At 39.1% G+C, this 16,457-nt stretch overlaps 1 protein-coding gene across 1 annotated transcript in view; it reads left to right on the forward strand.

Moving 5' to 3' along the window:
- The first annotated feature begins 254 nt into the window (after positions 1-254).
- Positions 255-16,457, forward strand: part of SLC17A6 (solute carrier family 17 member 6) — a 31,524-nt gene continuing 15,321 nt past the window's right edge. Inside the window, exons 1-3 of the mRNA XM_042882726.1 lie at positions 255-340; positions 3,344-3,596; positions 4,344-4,462. Coding sequence (XP_042738660.1) covers positions 255-340; positions 3,344-3,596; positions 4,344-4,462 — 458 coding nt within the window. The remainder of the gene's footprint in view (positions 341-3,343; positions 3,597-4,343; positions 4,463-16,457) is intronic.

A 16,457-nucleotide genomic window follows, 5' to 3' on the forward strand; every position in this document is an offset into this window, starting at 1 on the left:
TCCCTCTCGCTGCCGCACACAGGCGCGCTCCGTCGCCCTCTTCCCCCTCCTCCCCCCCCCCAGGCTCTGCACGCCGTCTCTCCCCCTCTCAAACACGCGCGCACGCTTTCTCTCACTCTCCCTTTACTCGGAGCTGCACTGATAGCCATTTAATGACGGGAAAAAGTTAAGGGATTAAACCAATATGAACCATCGTTGCTCGTAGCAGTGCCCTATCCAGAGCAGAGCAGAATCCAGCGAGCATCACTGCAGGAATGGAGTCGGTAAAACAAAGGATTTTGACCCCTGGCAAGGAGGGATTGAAAAATTTTGCCGGAAAATCTCTTGGTCAACTCTACAGGTAAGACTAAAATATATTAGAGAACTCTAGTTCTTAGAAACAATTGAAAGCTTTTGTTAATCGTGAGCTGCTGGTCGAGGTGGAATAGGTGTGCTCTGGGGAGCTTAGTGGTGGAGAGGTTGGGAGCTGTTTATATATCACCGGTGTAATCTGGATACTGGAAACTATTGCTGAAGCTTCTCAATATGGCACCCTTGTAACTTCTCTATCTGATTCGTGGATGCTGCCAGTGAATATGTAGCCAAAGATTACCCCATCTTTCTCACACAAAAACAGGATCCCATCTAGAAACCATACTCAGCACAGAGCTGCTCCCCTTGTCTTTGCTTTTTATTAATTCTGAAACGTGCTCACAAGACCTTTATCACTGCTTTCACTAATACTTAAATAATAGTAATAATTCAGTAATAATAATCTTTCTGAGATTTGATTAGTCTTAGCCCTTGTGTAATCCACCGTCAGAGGAAGATAAACAAGGATATGTATAAATAATTGATGTCCAAATGATTTTTTTTTTTTTTTAAATTCTGAGGCTGAAACGTATGGAGGGATGTGTTTAATTATTTATCTGTCTGCACTGAGAAGCATCCACTTGTCTTATAAGTGATATACGACTGTAACTGCTAAACTCACAGGCATGCCTGCATGTTCCTGTGTGTACAAATTTCCACCATCTTCATGATCTGTATAGACAGAAAACAGACACAAATCCACGCATATTTAAAAGGGTATGTACTAAAGTTGACACATCGTGCCCCATCCAAGCTAGTGACTTTAGTGACCTCTAGGACGTTTGAGTATAGCCTGTGAAATTCCAATGTATTTTGGATCTTCTCGTGTGCCAACACTTATCCCAGTGTTGTTTCGAATTGCGGATTAAAGCTAACTGCGGATTTATCTGTCTACTGTAGGTCATGTAGAAGTCTTTTTTTTCCGTGCCTATGCGGCAGTATTGGGCACAAGCACAAGGTTCTTCCACAGCATGAATCACAACTTCTGCTGCCATTTTAAGGGAACTGTTACTGAAATGATAAGACAAAAGTGAAATTTTCATTTTAGTGGAAAGAGTACAGCTTTGAAAAGCAAAAAAGCAAAACCGAAGCCAACAGCGATGTAGTAAATATCCTGCATTTATATCATCTTAAATTCTGAGAAAAAATAAAAAGGACTAATTGACAATCCGGAGTAACTGCTTCAAAATGTCCTTAAGGAAATAAACTTCTTATTTTTCCCCTAAGGGATTCCACAAAACATAAATGAAACAACGGTCTCTACTGCTTTTTGTATTATCATACAGTGAGTAATGGAGAAAGCATTTGTATTTTCCAGTAAAACTCGGTTTGAACTCTCCATTAATTAATAAATTATCCAGTTACCTCTTTCATTTTTTTTTCTGTTTTGTTTGGTTTGTTGTTTTTTTTTTTCTCCAAGGCATAGGATTGACCTATTTTATTTCCGATTCTAGGAATTCAAATACTTTTCACCTCCCTTATATGTTAACGTCTTCCGGAAGATATTCCCGTTTAATGGGAAGACATTCGTGCATCTTCTTATTCGCACAAACGAATTTTTAACAAAAAAAAACCGGGGGATTTTCTTGTGTTCGCAATTTAAGACAATAAGAAACGATGCAGAATTAAAGCACGGAAATAATTCTCCCGGCAAATAAAAATCGTTAGGATTTCAACCGAGTAACCACGGGATAAAGTCTCCCATTTGCTTCAAAGCACAGGCAACAATCTGAGCCTAATTCTGCTAATTGTTAGCGCCCTATTAGCCGGATGAGTTAACCTCAAAGAGCAGCTCCTCCGAAGAGAATGTCTGAGGTGAGAAGACACTCCTAAGGCGGGGGTTAAGGCAGTGGCAGGAGAGAGCCCAATGTCGGGAAATGTAGCACTCGCTCCTGGGTAAGAACGGAGTTAGGATGAAAGCCGTTAATATTTCTGTCTTTTCAATATCTCGCTTGCTGCAAAAGAAGATTCAGACATTCAGCATGGAGCATCAGCTTGATACATCCGATATCTTTTATTATCCACTCGGTATTTTTAAAGATTTACACCAAAGAAGAGATAGAATTTGCTAAGTAATCTTTTGCGGGGTTGGGATATTTTTTTTATTTTTTTTATTTTTTGTGGCATGAGGGGTGGGTAGGGGGGAATTTTTTTTTTTTTTTTTTTTTTTTTTTTTAAGGGGAGAAGGAGGAGCATAATTCGGTATTTTTTTCTGTTGATTCGACATAGCTTCAAATGGCCAGCACCCTCCAGATTCCTGCACATTGATTTCTCAGTCTGATAGGATTCCTGTGTAAAACCAAGGAAGTGCGAACGGTGAGATCGAGCTCAGAGCTGAGTTAGGAAAGAAACCTAACCCTAGCTGAGTAGATACGATCTTTACAAAGGCTTCCCCAAAGTCGTCAGTTCTCTAAAGACAGTCATTTATTTATTTATTTCCCACTGCATGTGCCAGCCATTTTGCAAATCGAAAATAAGTAGCAATACCGCCGCCCCACCCTTTCTGGTACTCTTTCTATTGTTCCCAATCCAGAAGCAAAATGCACGCAGAGCTCGTTCCCCCTTGGTGTTTCTATACGGCAGAGGGAGAATAAACCCTTCTCCAGAGCACCGTTCCAGTTTCCGTGCTCAACTTCTTGGGCTGCCCAACATGGCGCCTCCGCAGTGGCTACAGATGATGTCTTCTTAATGTGTCCTACATATTTACGCAGAAGTCTTTAATGATAGATGAGCAATTCTCAGCTAAAGCTCCTCCCTGGGTTTCTGCAGCGGGCTGTCGCGGGGCGGAAGGGAGCTGGGCATGACTAATCGTGACTCCCACAGGTCACAGCTGAAGAACAAGTGAAGGTGAACGGAAAACAAGGAGTAAACATCCAAAGCAAGCCGAAGGGGCGGGGGGGGGCTGTGAACTTAAGCCTTCAGCTACCCGAGGTGGCTGCGCATTCAGGCAGTGGGGAGGCAGGGCTTGACTTTCCCTTCTTGTGTCGGTCAGAGTCCTAGAGAAGAGGCAGAAGCCCGGGGACACCATCGAATTGACGGAAGATGGGAAGCCCATGGAAATGCCCGAGAAGAAAGCCCCGCTTTGCGACTGTACCTGCTTCGGGCTGCCCCGGAGGTACATCATTGCCATCATGAGTGGACTGGGATTCTGCATTTCCTTCGGGATCCGATGTAACTTGGGAGTGGCCATCGTGGACATGGTCAATAACAGCACCATACACCGAGGAGGAAAAATTATTAAAGAGGTGGGAATCCTTCCCTCGTAACTCTCATGCCCTCTCGGTGCACTTCCCAGCTTCAGACCAGGCACCTCAGCGCAGGCAGCCGGGCACCGCCGCAAGGATGCTCCCGTGCCGCCCCTCGGCTCTGCCCGCCTCCCGCCGCCCTTCGTAGCCCGAAACTTTCGTTGGGGAAAGATAAATCATTTCTGCCAATTATTTCTATTTTTCAATTGTAGTTCCCAGCGCAAAGCCGTTTGGGGCTAAAACGAGCGGGCAGATACGTTTTCCTTTTGCACATCATGTAGGAAAACGCAGCTATCTCGTGAAATAAATATAGGGAAAGGAACACACCGAATAAACCGACTGTAAAAGGGTGAAACGTAAACGGGGAGGTTATGCAGGAATGTTTGATAAAGCAGGATGAAAGAATTTGCATTGAAAAGGCGTTAAATGCCGTGTTAAATCTGCTTAGAGCGTAGCGGGCGAGAGGCTGTGTGACACCTAGACGAGTAACGGGACAGCGAGCCCACGGTCATCCCTGCCGGGGGGGTCTGCACGATTCTGCTGCTCTTCCATCCGGGGGGTGGCCAGTGTGGGTGCGGTGAGGATCCAGTCGGAAGGGGAGGCAGCAGGAGCTCCTTGTCCCGGGTGCCATCGCTGGCCTCGACCGGCACGGTGAAGCTTTTTACGGGAACTTTCTTTAATCCAGCACGATTACAGCTTTCCTCTTCTCTTTCTTTCTTTCTCTCCCCGGTTCCTTGGCTCTGGAAGAAAGCGAAGTTTAACTGGGATCCTGAGACGGTTGGCATGATCCACGGCTCGTTTTTCTGGGGCTACATTATCACCCAGATCCCTGGAGGGTATATCTCGTCCCGACTGGCAGCCAACAGGTAACGACGACCTAAATCTCCTCAGTTTCATGCACGGGGGCGGACAAAGGGGCGGCTCCTGGCCCGGAGCGGCCCCGAAAAAACCTCCGCCCGGCCGGGATGTAGGAGCTCTAAAGAAGGAAAGTAGGAAACCAGGAGAAGTGGCTGTTTCCACCCTCCCTCCCAAACTGCTCGCTGGTTTCGCGAGGGATCTCGGCGTATTTTTTTTTCTTTTCTCGTTATTTTCTCGTTCAAATTAGCTCGGGGAGGTTGTGGCAGCGCTGTTCTAAAGAGCCGCATTCAGAGGCAAGTTCAAAGATTCATTGTTTCCTCAAAGCCTGAGAGATCATTATTTTCTTCCCCGAAAGAATTTTTGTTTTTTTTCTCCTGTGAAAAAAGAAAACCATCGGCAGGAATTTTCCATTAACGCAAACGAACGTAGAATGGTCGAAAACACACGTTTCCATGAGACTTGCACAATGAAAAGAAAGTGCAGATGGTGCGGGGACTTAAGGACTGGTTTCTATGGTGTCTGGCCATTTTTCAAGCACCCAGGGTGCGATTCTACCTGTTAATTAGATCCGCTGAGTATTCAAGACACATGACGCTTTCACATCCATTCTTAATGCCCCAGGCTCATCGGTCGACGACACAGCAAAGGTCCTAGTGCCAGTCTTCAAAACCATAACAAACTAAGTGTAAATGGATACTAAAATCAGCAGTATATACCTTTATCTCTTCTCAGAAGTGTGCAACATCAAAGGTAGGCATAGGCTGATGGAGACACTTTGCTTGGGAAGAAAGCTGGCCTGTATTTGTTTGAGAAAGAGGGGAGCTATGGCAAAAATACTCTCTCCAAGGTGAATGCCTTTTAGACAGATATCTACATTACAGATCCTTTGTAACTGAGATAACCCTCCATTGATAAACGAACCCAGAATGCAATGTATGTATTGAAGTGGGATATGCATTGTCTGTGAGTTTACAGGTGCCTTCTTTTTGTTAATAGCTCAGAAATCTAAAGAGGCTATTTCGAATAGCAATCAACAGCCGTTGAAGCTGTTCCTTCTTCGAGCTTTTTTGGCATCTTTGCAGAGCCTAGATTCTCAGGATCAATGGAAGTCTTACCTGAGTTAAGACTGACGAATCTGACTCAGAGAAACAAAAGCCTGTCCTTGTTTGCCCTAGTAATGTCAGTAATTAGAATCAATACAGATTTAATGTGGCGCAGCTACAAAGATTTACAAGACAAAAACACGGAGTCCCAAGAAATCTCAGTAGTTTGTTTACACGTTCTACCTGACCTTGGGCAATCAAGCTTTCTTCCTCTTCATGGATATTTACACTTACATCAGTAAAGGTAGGCCAGTTCTAATTGCTAACCTGGACATATTTTAACCCAATTTTTCATAGATTCGTGATCTGTTATTAGCATCATGGAAAGCTTCTGAAACAACAACGAGGGAAATGACCAGATAAACCACAGATTAAAGGAACTAGCTGCTAGTAATTACAAACGGTAAAATATAGGTGATATCTGTGACTCTTATTTAGCTTGCAGATAAAAAATGGCTTAGAACAGAGACTGGGATTGTTAGATATAGTGGCTGGAACAACAACACATCAAGGAGTCCAAACCCTGCTACAGATTTTGATATCTGTATATATTCAGCTTGAAATGAAGGGGATTGCTGTAGGGTCACATGACACTCAAAATAAGGTGCAAAGCTTGGTGTCTATACCTTTTGCAAGAAACCCCACATCAGAAGAAGTCAGGGAGCCTAAAGTACCATTAGAAGCTATATCACATCATAAGCTGTAAAGTTCTGTTGTTTTATATATTCTTCAGCCTCAGCCGATCCATTCAAACTATGCTGGATGACAGACAAGACATTTTTAAAATTATTTTAAGCATCACTGAATTTGTGAATCAACAGTTTCCTTCGCACTAAGGGCAAATTTGAATTTATATAGAAAATATAACGTCAGATGTCCTCCACATAAAAAATAAGTCTCTACGATAGCATCTCCAGATTGGAGACAAGCTATGAGGAACAGTTCTTAGTTGAAGAAAAAATCCAGATTTTTCAAGAGGGAGAGTAATTCATTCCCCAAGAGTGGAAAAAAATAATTGTTGTATCAAAAGATGATAGTGTGAATGAAAAACTGATTCCCAAGTGTCAAGAGTCTCGAGGATGGAAACTGGGAAGAGGGTTAAGGTGTGTTTTGTGAGCTTTATTGGTTAACAGGGAGTAGCAAAGTGCACAGGACTGAGTTTGTTTGACATTAGGATTCAGTCTAGCAACCAATTATAGAGATTGGGTTGATAGAACATGAAAGTGTCACTAAGACATAACACATAGAAGAAATGACCCTCCGGTGGTATCAAGTAAACCTTTCTACACACAGGGCAGTCATTTCAAGCTCGGCTGAAACCTTTTGTTTTGATTCCACCCTTATTTTAAAATGCCTCCTGCCAATCAAGAATTAGCAACACTGAGCTCTGAACTCTCTAATATATTTTCTTTTCAATGGAGCCTGTAAATGGGTAGCATTTAACTGAGATTCTTTGCTAACTAGAACTCAAGGCTCCTGCTGCACAGACATTCTGTTCTGCTTTGAACCATTGCTCTTATCATGCATAGGCCCCCAGTACTTCTGACACATCACATATAGCAATTTACACATATACAGTGATTTACAGATTTTTAAGTAGTAAATGGAGTTTCTCAGAAATTTGCTGTAGATAGCTTTGGTCTCAATTAGTATTCATCACTGACAATTTTGTTATAGTCTTTTATATAGTTTGCTATAGTAAAGCATTTAGGAAAATGCTTTATTTTAGGTATAAATTATAGAAGGTTTATGCTGCTGTAGAACCAATGTGATCAGATAAAACCACCTTGTAAAATTCCAGAGAGCACAGAGAAATACTTCTCATGAGCACTTACTTTGCCAGTGGTCAGTGGCACTTAAAATCAGGGAATCAAAGTTGGAAAAGACCTCCAAGATCATCCAGATAAGCTGTACAGCAGCTACCAATACTTCCTCACGAAATCACATCCATTAGCACAACATCTAAACGTTTCTTGAACACTTCTGCAGATGGTGACTCAAACACCTCTCTGGGCAGCCCATTCCAGTTCCTGACCACTCTTTTGGAGAATAAATTTTTCCTCATATCTAACCTGAATCTCCCCTAGCATAACTTGAGGCCATTCCTTCTAGTTCTATCACTAATTACATGAAAAAAGAGACTAAACAAACCCAGGTCAGTGAACCTGTCAACCTTTGTTTACTTCCATAGAAAGAAGGAACATTCAGCACATTCCAAAAGACATGGACTTGGGCTTCAGGTGTGCCCTCATTTGCAATAAGTGAAGCTTTAAACTTGTGACTCTTCAGTCATGTGTAGAAATAGAGGATTCCCTTTTGCTACAAGGCTGGAGAACTCTTCTTGCAGAGGAGGACTGGAACAAAATTAATGTACAAACAGCCACAGTAGGCTGAAGGAACTAAGGAAGTTCAATGTGGAGATCTGTTTGTAGGGTTTATTTCAGCAATATCTTTTCTCTAGGTCAATCAGCAATGAATCTTGCCATCAAGGAAGCATTACATAATGATAGCAGAGAGTACTGAGATATGCTCTGAGCTCTGAGAAAGTGTTTTGTCACAAAGCATCCAGCACAGTTTGTATTTAATTGAGGTTGTTTTTCACAGACTAATTTATGTACAGCCTTATTCTATAATTCTCTTCTCCCCATATTGCTCTGCAATGAGAGTAGAATTGTTTTTGTAGAGATGTTTACGTAAATATATTCATCAAGAACAAAACCAGTAATGATTCAGGGCTTCTGAGACTGTAGGGTCAAAAACAGATGAACAACTCCAAAGTAAGATAAATGCTTGTCGATTACAATGCATTCTGATTAGTAATATCAAAGTTTTCTCTCAAAAGAATGAATAAAAAGTGATAATATTTTTTGAGATTATTGGGGATTCGGTGCTGTGTTTTTCACTAAAGTCACAGTGAATTTTCAATTTTTTGAGTGGGGTTTCCGTGAGAAGAACCTGAGATATTTTTGCATTGTTTATAGGTATTTTTCCCTGAAAAAGTGCAAGGAAACATGTAAACTCAACTGTTATGCACTAATACAGCGTATCCAAACTAGGTAATTAGCAGAGCTGTTACTCATAGTGCCAGTTAATGCCATTTAAGAGCACAAGTCTGATTTTAATGCTTTTAAAGTACAGGTTTGCATGTGAGCATGAGAATGGCTCTCTCCAGAGGGGCTATCATCATGCAATTACTATGTCATGAATAGAAACCATGAAACCCTCAATCTTCTAAACACACTAAGTCTTAATTTCTATCAAAGTCATTAAAATAACTTTGGCTGGGGTTAATCAGACTTTGCCTCTTCTTAACAAATTTTTAAAAAGGAATAATTCTCAGTAGCTGAAGACCTCTTATTAAGAGGAAGAAAAAAGAATCAGTGCTTTGGTAGTCTTCAAATTTCATTTGCATATTTGATTTAAATGGAACATGATGGCCAAGATGTTTAAATGCTTTAAAACAATTCCAGGGATGTTCTGTCTCCAAGAATGTGCTTTTCTCTGCCTGTATATTGTATAAGACACCAGGTTAGCAGGATATTTGCCCAAGTCAAATGCAGTGTGATGGAGCCCCTTCTTGTGTTTTTCACAACCAAGTGAATGCCTGCAGTTAGGCTAGTCATACTCTACCAGTGTGACTAATATGAAGAGATTAATGTGCAAGTAACGTCCAAGGACATATCTACTGCTATCATAATGCTAAGCAGTCCTTAAACAACACCTACTGCTACATTCACATTTCATCAGCCATTTCAGGAACACTGATAAGCTCATTAGTAAAAAAAATGGATCAGGCAAACTGGTGATATATTAAGGATCACTTGGTAAAGATTTTGTTCAAAATAATACATGTCCATAATACACAAAATAATACACTCCATCAGGGAGTGAGAAAGCTCTGGAAAGCTGTCATGCTGAGTGAGATTTTAAGCTATTCTATGTGATCCTCTTGTAAGGAAGTCAGTGTAATCCTATGTGTTTTTCTGTCTTTGGAATGGTCAGTGTATTTAGGTCAATGGAAATTACTGTGGCTTGTTGCAAGTAATTTGGGTAAGAGTATTAATATGAGTTTTTTAAAAAAATCATAAATGGGTTACAGGAGAGTCACAGAAGTAGTTATAAAATAGAATATTGTGTCATAAAGTGAAATAATAGCAGGAACTATATATTCAGCGTGTCAGTATATAAAATAGTTGGAAATAATTTGATTATAAAACATGCAAATAGCTCTGCTAAAAAAAAAAAAATAAATTGGATGTAAATGTCTGTTTTAGAAAGATGTAAAGATTGAAAGATATAACAAGAATCAGTAAGAAGCAGCCAGATAAATGGGGGTATAAAGAGCAACGTTGAAAGTAACCAGTCATATTTTCTGATATACCCTTTAAAAACAATTTAAAGACATACTGAAAATCTGTAATTAAACCATTGTCCTCACAAAAGCCTTATTATGTTGTGGCAATCTTTCCTCACTGATTTACAAAGTAACAGGTTAAACACATACATACTGCTATTCAGGAATGATTCCCTGAAATGGCTCACTGTTAGATTATACATGCTCAGGAATTCATTCCCAGGTGTGCAGTTACATATTTAGAATATAAACACATTTGACTTTAGATGCCAAATAGTGTTTCAAAAAGAGATTTGTAATAATCACAGACTTTTTGGTAAAGCAATGCTGGCTGACTATTTTAACTTGTATATACTTGATCATGAGAACTCTGTTACACAAAGACCTAATGAAAGCAGAATAGAATGACAGTTAGTTAAAGAAATATATAACGAATTGCCTTATAATTCCATGATAATGACTGGTATTTCCCATTATCTGTTAAACCACAAATCCTGGCACTATCCACATTAAGGATAATTCTCTAATGTAATTTCTCTACAACTCAATTATCTCTCATCTCTGTTGAACTCTTCATCATTGTCACATTCCAATCCGAATGAAAATACATAAAAATCAAACTCTCTCTTCAAATTCTTGTTTTCCAAGTGCCATTCATCTTGTTATCAAGGGCTAAAACCTCATACCCAGCACATAATCCAGTAGGATTATTTTCATGAATAGACTGAGTGATATTTCAGACAACTGTACATCAGAGCATTTCATCTCAGACCCAGATATCTTCATTGTCATTAACGTGTCACTGAAATCATAATATCTTTCTCCTTAACTTAGTCTTAACGACAACAAAACAAAACATATAAACTGAAATAGCAAGCAACCACACATCTTTACATTCTGCCATAGGTAGATATAATATGCTGCAGTTTTCTCGGTGCATAACCATAGAATGGTGAGACTGGAGCCAAATTCTGAACTTCTGAAGACATGAGATGATTCAGTTCAAAATCATGCAGATCTAACTGGGCTACAGTCCCAGACACTGGCGTTGGGTTTGTCTGTTTCCAGACAGAGCAGCCTATTCTGAACAAAAAAAGAAAAAAAAATCCAAAAAAAACCATACTAAAAATCCCAAATGAGATGATTTTGTTGCCCTACTGCATTGCAGAGTCTTTTAAGCACCAGTTACTGCAAGCAGGGGACTGGAGAGCCATCTCTGGGTGGCTGGTACTGCTGTTCCCTCTGCCATATGGCTCAGGGTCTTTCCATTTTTCTGTCATGAATGATGGAGCTGTTTTCACAATGTAATGATGCAGCAAGGGATTTGGATGGGGTTTTTGGTTGATAAAAGGGGGGCTCAGATGTGTGACAAAAATTAATAATGTACCCAAGCCCTTATTATAGTAGATTAGATGACGGGAGGTCGGCTTTTACATATTAATGTTTCATGAAAGGCTTGTAATAGGATTTAGTATGAAAGGCACACAGACACATCCCCTTCCTCCCTTCTACACGTGTATGAATGAAAGTAACTTGTTTTTATCATGTTTTTAAAAAGATAGATAGAGCTGCTGTACTATGGCTTCTGGCCACAGATTGTTACTGGATAGATTGGTTATAAGCAATTCCCTCCGTGTTCTCTCTCAATTCTCTCTGTTCAGCCAAAGACTGGCACTTGGGAATAAGCATTCCCTCCTAATGTTAAAGGTAGCTTATTCTGCCTGTTTGCTAGGCAGCTGAGTTCATTGACCACTCCAATATTCATGGCATAATCCCAGATTCATTAGCCCTATGTCATTTTATGCAAAAGAAGGACCTGATTCAGAAAAAAACCACTACATTCTGTCTATCATTCATAGAGCCATGAACTGTTATGGTGGACATTTAAGGTGAATATGTCCACAGTAGAAAGGTTAAGAAAGTAAGCAGAAATGAGTCAGTGCTAGAAATAAGCCAAAATGATGATATAACATTGCAGAACGTCTGCCCAGATGGGGTTCATTTTCACTTAATTCATATCAAATAAGCAAACTGAAGTAGAAAATATCCCAAGGAGGGTAATCAGCATGAACTATGAAGTGAAATGATAACTAGAGTAAGAGAAATATTATCAGGATTACTTAGGTTATTTAGTTTACAGAGGGAATGAGCAAGTGACATGGCAGGTACGCACTGAATACACATAAGTAATGTAAATATTCCAAATTGACTACTCACAGTCTGCAGTCTAGAAGGTAACCACTGAAGCTGGAACAGCTGGAAAAATACAAACAATTGTCACAATATAATATGGATAAAAACAATTTTTTCAGAAGTTAGTACAAGCACTCTTTACATTGACATAATGTAGAAGTAAGCAAATCATCATTAACAGTGTTAGAAATTTGCTTGGAAGCTCTGTATTTATCATTAGCATTATAGGCTAAACTATTATTTCCTTTTTTTTTTTTTTTGCTGAGAAAAACATGTGTTACTCTAAGTGGACTACTACAAGTCCACAAGAGGCAGATTTTTTTGAATTATTTGGATACAGAATAGAAGATATCATCCAGATATGTCAGTATTGCTAATTAACTTCTCTTCCAGCTCTATCCCAGGTCTTCATTCTCCAGAATCCCTGCTGAATGTATGATTCCTCATAACCTTTCAGAGGGGAAAATCTAGCCCTCTCTTACACAGCATAGATAATGCCAGGCACTTTTCCCAACAAGTATCCACAATCACTTCTACCTGCTTTGTTATTTCAGCCCAATACAGTATCAACACTGGATTTCATGCTACAAAATGCAATTGAGGCTGTTGCATAGAAATATTAACGTCGCTGTCATTTTGCTCTGAAAGAATCCACATTTAACCCAAGCAGTGAGGATATTGTCATCTATAACACTTAGTCTTTATATCAGAAAACACTCCACCAGGCAGTGCAAATATAGCCTCTGAGTTTATACATTGCCAGATCTATAAAATATTTTGAAGTATGAACATGAATGATTTATTTTATAACTGCATTATATATCTCTAAATTGAGAGGTAGTTATGAATCACAGTCCAAGGCCTGGAACTCAGTAAGATAATTTGAATGAGACGGCCTAGGTTTGAAACATGATCTAGCAAATTACATATTTAAAGAGCAAGCCAACCCAAAGCTAATGAGCTAGAAGGAATGTGTCTGAGTTTTATCTTGACATATATGGGTATAATGAGCTGTAAAACAAAACTACAGTTTGAGAGATTTCCCAGCTGAATTCAAACAGGAGAGAGAGAGGGCTAATTGGGTGATCAAATGAATGAAGAAAAGGAAGATGGGATGGAGATAGCCCAGCTTGCTTAGTGATGCAAAAGAAAGAAGATAGGACTGCTATTGGGTTAGACAGCAGATATGAGAACTGCTAAAATAAGACAACATGAGTGCAAGATACCTATCAGATGTAGGAAGTAACAAGCTGGAAATGCTTCCAAAATAAGTAGGGCACATGCTAATTACTTCTGAGTTGGAACTTCATCTGCTTATGAAAGGATGATGTAATCCACTTGCTGGGAAGAGCATTGATCAGAATTTAATGGCCCAGGAGGGTTTACATCCAGCATCAATTACCAAGATGCTGTCATCATGTGCCAAAGTCTTAAAAAAAAAAACAAAAAAAAAAAACAAAAAAACATTCTGTATCAAATATATCTCTGAAGAACAAATGGATCTTCGTAAGAAGTATTTGGGGACTTTGTTCGACTTCTATGTGCCAGCGGTAATAATGGAACTCAGTGAAGGCAGAAGGTCAAAAAGGGACTTCATATTCCTGACAGACATTGGCTTAATCTATACACGGCATTTCTCTTTGGCACTTGGCTCAGTCAGGCCTTGCAAGGTTTATTCTACTATAAGACTTGGGAATACTTTGGAATTCGCTCATCTTCAAAACATGCAGATCAAGCTATAGCAAATTTGAGTCCTCAAAATGCTCTATATCAAAGTCTTAGGAGACCCCCATCACACTTAATATAGTTGGAGAGACACCTTGTAAGAAGGGAATGTTAAGTAGCTGCCAACAATCTGAAATATACAGTGGCTGAACATTCAGATAACTCAAAGAAAAAAATGAAGATAAAGATAAATTGTCATTGCTAGCAAGATCTGCAGAAGAAATGATCCTGATAAATCTTTGCATGCTTACAGACATTCCAGCCAGCTCTTGTATTTTTTGCTGAAAAATTTCACTAATAAAAACATTAAAAAAGTTTTAATCCAATATCCAGCCTTGTAGCTCCCCACAGACAAGAAATTATTTGGATTGTTAAAAAAAAACAAAGAAAGAAAAAAATAGCATAATCAACTCTATGTTTTGTTGCTGGCCCTTTGTAGGAGGTTTGTCAAAAGATGACAGTCCGTGAAGTCAGAGCAGAAGATAAATTTTAGCAATCTTGAGCTGATAGAATAGTCTAAAAAACTTAATTTATGTGAAACAGCTGCAGCTGCCAGAGCTGCTCCTGCTCTGGACTTCTCCCAGACAAGCACACGTCCTTAGATGTTCTTTCTTGACAATTAAGACCTAGATTCTTTTAATATATGTTTGATAAAATAAGTTTTCTTTCATCAACATAATACATTATTTTCTGTAAGGAAGGAAATGGCAATAATATTTTTAGGCTACACTGGAAAAGCTTTTCAAGAAATGTTCATGTTTTCACTCCTCTTTAGTTTACATCCTCGCTAAACAGAGGGATCTCATCTAAGACCAGGAAAAATATTCTGTGTTCGTTAGTGGCCAAATATTGGATTTTGTATGAAGAATTGCCTATATGAAAGACTTGTGCTCAGTTGCTACTGGCTTAGCTGTTGTAGGACTGTGGGAAAAAATGGGAAAGCATTCACATCAATGAAGAGTCATTAAATACTGGTGATCATACTAACTCATCCATGATGATGACAAAAAAGCCATGCAAAGAAATATTCTCAAGGTGCTAAAAGCAATTAATTGAACCACTAAAAAAGTTCAGACAGCATTAAAAGAGAAGATAATAATTTATATAAAATGTTCAATACCAATAATTCACCAAATTAAAGTCAAGTCCTTATAACGTGATCAGTATTACTGTAAAATTGTGAAGTAGACAGGTCGTGTGTCACAAAAAGGAATATGGGTTTTATTTTCCATAGGTTCCTCTTTTCAATCAGAACAACGGATTTAATTTACCACAGCAGTATGAAATGTTGTACTTCTTCAAGATCCCCTAAGAAATCATGACAACAACAACAACAACAAACTTTCTTACTCTACAGAGAGGCTTTAGGTGAAATGATGATCATTGACTTTTCGGAGGTGAAAAATACTCAGTTACTGTTCTTGATGGTTGTTCCAGTAAAGTCACTGAAAACTTGTTTAGTTTATAACGAAATCTGATGTGATACCTTCTATGCACTCATAGCTCCCAATTTTATTCCATCCAAGCATACATCATCTTGTTTTGTAGTCTTAGGTGACCAGCATTTACTATTCCTTAATTATTTGGGATTTTAATGACGTGACATTCATAACTCATTCATAATGCATATATTTAAGTGTCTTAAAGCACCTTCTTCTTGAAATAAATAGCTAAATTTACTATTTTGAACATACACAGCTATCTGTTTTTCCTTTTTTAAAGAATGGACATTAGTTAAGGTACTCCATATGCTTTAGATTTGACATATTATTTTGTCTAACAGTTTATTTTTAATGAAAGTAGACCACAATTATTTGAGAATAAGGAGACATAATGTTAAATCTTCAGTGACATTAAAGAATGACATCAATGAAATGCACTAGATTCTGACAGCTGGGGAATTGAGTCCTACCATGCACATGGGAAAAGAGTTCTAGGTTTATGGAGTCATTGGAGCAATTTTCACTCCCAGTCCTTTGGGTAAAAGGATGCTTCCAACCAGGAGTCCTTAATTTCAGATATCATATGCGTAACCCAATATGTCACCCATCTGGTGTTCAGCATTTGGCAAGCATCTGTATTCCCACTGTTCTCAGTTCAGTTTATAAGCTGACACTTCTTTCAACCAAGTAACCAAATCTATAATGCGCTTCCATGCAGAATGCTCATGTAATATGGATTGCATGAAAAAAGCAGATGTGAATAGTGAGACTTCATAGAGATTAGAAATCCAGAGGTGAAAATAAGTGCATTTCTTTCTCTTTAGTTTTTCCCCAAAGAGGAAAATGAGCCAACTGGCTTGAAAATCAAAAAGATTAATTCTTCCCACAACTTCATTCCATTCTAAGTATTTCTCCTGACTTGTCAGAGTCATTTCCTTCCTCTGTTCCCATCCTGAATGTCTCTTAGTCAAATATGATTTTGCTGTTACTCCTACTTGTATTACAGAAGGACCAAGTCCCAGCTCACAACCTCTGTATAATGCTTTTGTCAGTAAAACACTGAGGTTCAATGTTAGATCCTGTCTTTTGGGACTGAATCTACTGAGTCTAGAAATGGAAATAGATAAGCAAAGCATAATTCTTTCTTTCAAGGATTCTAGTCACTTTTGTGGGCTAGGATTTACAT

The sequence above is a fragment of the Lagopus leucura genome, unplaced genomic scaffold, assembly GCF_019238085.1.
Source record: "Lagopus leucura isolate 7727_CA_CO unplaced genomic scaffold, USGS_WTPT01 Super-Scaffold_100035, whole genome shotgun sequence".
NCBI classification, from domain to species: Eukaryota; Metazoa; Chordata; class Aves; order Galliformes; family Phasianidae; genus Lagopus; species Lagopus leucura.